Source organism: Dendroctonus ponderosae, unplaced genomic scaffold (genome assembly GCF_020466585.1).
Source record: "Dendroctonus ponderosae isolate FM_Combo_2020 unplaced genomic scaffold, Dpon_F_20191213v2 Dpon_F_20191213_12, whole genome shotgun sequence".
Classification (NCBI taxonomy): domain Eukaryota; kingdom Metazoa; phylum Arthropoda; class Insecta; order Coleoptera; family Curculionidae; genus Dendroctonus; species Dendroctonus ponderosae.
This window is the reverse complement of record NW_026017316.1, coordinates 2,423,883-2,424,174: the sequence shown is the minus strand read 5'-3', so window position 1 is coordinate 2,424,174 and position 292 is coordinate 2,423,883. Positions and strand designations below refer to the sequence as shown.

At 73.6% G+C, this 292-nt stretch overlaps 1 protein-coding gene across 1 annotated transcript in view; it reads left to right on the top strand.

Moving 5' to 3' along the window:
• Positions 1–292, top strand: part of LOC109536546 (serine/threonine-protein kinase SIK3) — a gene marked incomplete at its 3' end in the record, with an annotated part of 2,055 nt that extends 1,763 nt beyond the window's left edge. The window contains 1 exon segment of the mRNA XM_048662962.1: positions 11–292. Within this exon segment, the coding sequence (XP_048518919.1) occupies positions 11–292 (282 nt within the window).

Sequence of the window (292 nt, the reverse complement as noted above, 5' to 3'; positions counted from 1 at the left end):
GCCGTACTTTGGCGGCAAAGACCCGCACCTGCTGAAGCCGCCCACGGTGCTGAGCGTGGGCGGGTTCGGGCGGCGCGCCTCCGACGGCGGCGCCAACCTGCACATGAGCTGGGGCGCGTCGCCCGGCTCCCACGAGCAGCTGTCGCTGATGTCGGCCAGCTCCAGCGGCAACCCGAGCAGTCTGAGCAGCGGCACGCAGCCGCTGGACGAGCTGGCAGCGGCCCGCTACCTGCAGGGGCGCGGCAACGCCAAGCGCCACACCATGGCCAACCCGGAGGACGTGGGCGGGGCG